This window comes from Arachis duranensis, chromosome 1, assembly GCF_000817695.3.
Source record: "Arachis duranensis cultivar V14167 chromosome 1, aradu.V14167.gnm2.J7QH, whole genome shotgun sequence".
NCBI classification, from domain to species: Eukaryota; Viridiplantae; Streptophyta; class Magnoliopsida; order Fabales; family Fabaceae; genus Arachis; species Arachis duranensis.
This window is the reverse complement of record NC_029772.3, coordinates 9,141,969-9,143,247: the sequence shown is the minus strand read 5'-3', so window position 1 is coordinate 9,143,247 and position 1,279 is coordinate 9,141,969. Positions and strand designations below refer to the sequence as shown.

The 1,279-nt window shown below is 33.2% G+C and overlaps 1 protein-coding gene across 1 annotated transcript in view; it reads right to left on the bottom strand.

Annotated features, from left to right (window-relative positions):
* Positions 1 to 1,148: 1,148 nt before the first annotated feature.
* The window catches only part of LOC127747496 (glycine-rich cell wall structural protein 1.0-like), a 609-nt gene continuing 478 nt past the window's right edge, over positions 1,149 to 1,279 (bottom strand). The window contains exon 2 of the mRNA XM_052261463.1: positions 1,149 to 1,269. Coding sequence (XP_052117423.1) covers positions 1,149 to 1,269 — 121 coding nt within the window. The remainder of the gene's footprint in view (positions 1,270 to 1,279) is intronic.

Here is a 1,279-nt window from a genome sequence, read left to right as displayed (position 1 = left end):
AACAGAAGTGACTACTTGTTAATAATGGATTAGGTTTCACATGTAGATGATAATGGATTGGGTTTGGTTTGGCCTCAGCTCTTGAATTGTGGGTAGTGTGTGTTATTATTATTAGTCCTTTTCAGTTTTCAGTGCGTCCGAAAATAAATTCTCCTTTGGCATCTCAGCCTGCAGTCCAGAATGAAGCCCTGATAACTTGATGAGTTTAGCTAACTTGTACCTTAAGAGCTCGTATTAAGGTTACAATTTGAGAAAGTTTTTATCGAAATATAAAAATTTTAAATTTTTAATGCATTTGTTTTATATTTATTGAGAAAAAATATTTAAAAATTTTCACTAATAAATAATAATAATCTTATCAAGTATTCTTAGGTTGTATTTAGAAGGGAGGAAGAGATGGAGAAATAGAGACTAAGAGATAGGGATTTGAATCCTCTAAAGTTTGAATTTTCACTTTAGAGAGTAAAGTGTGATTTCTCACCATTAATTTCATAAGTGGGACCAAGAATAAATATGAAAGAAAAATTATTCAAGGGTAGAAGATCACATATTCTCTAAAGTAAAATTCAAACTTTAGAAAATCCAAATCCATATATATATATATATATGTCCTTCACACCATTACATCCATTTTGCATTCATGCATGTAACACATAAATTACATTTACAACAAAGTTTGGATAAATACTAGTGCGACATATGACCCAAACTCACATAATAAATAGCATTGTAGTATAATCCTCTAATTCAACATGTCACGTCACTAGTTAACATATCTTTAAAACCTAACTCATCAATTTACATAAATTATGAAACAAACTCATATCATATACAAATCAAACTTATTTTATACCAAGAGTGATATAAATATCATTTATCAGTTATTTATTATACGATGAAAATTTAGGTGTAGTCACTTAATGTAAAGTTAATATTTAAAAATCGTTAAATAATTAGATAATGACTAAATTTTCATGTAATAACTAATTTTTCACCTAGTGTCTAAGGGTGATAACCATAGGTGCCGCCACTTCCTATCTTCACCTCTTTCACAACCTATCTCACCTCCACCTCCGCTGCCTCCCCCACCACCGCCTCCATTTATTCCATTTTCACCGTCTCCATCAGCTCCTCCGATCCTTTTCCACCTATGCCACGATATCCTCCATCTCGGCACCACCACCGCCGGAATACCCACCATTTCCGCCACCCCCGTTTAATTTTTTTCCATTTCCGCTGCCTCCACCATCTTCTCCTTTTCCACCTATGCTACCATATC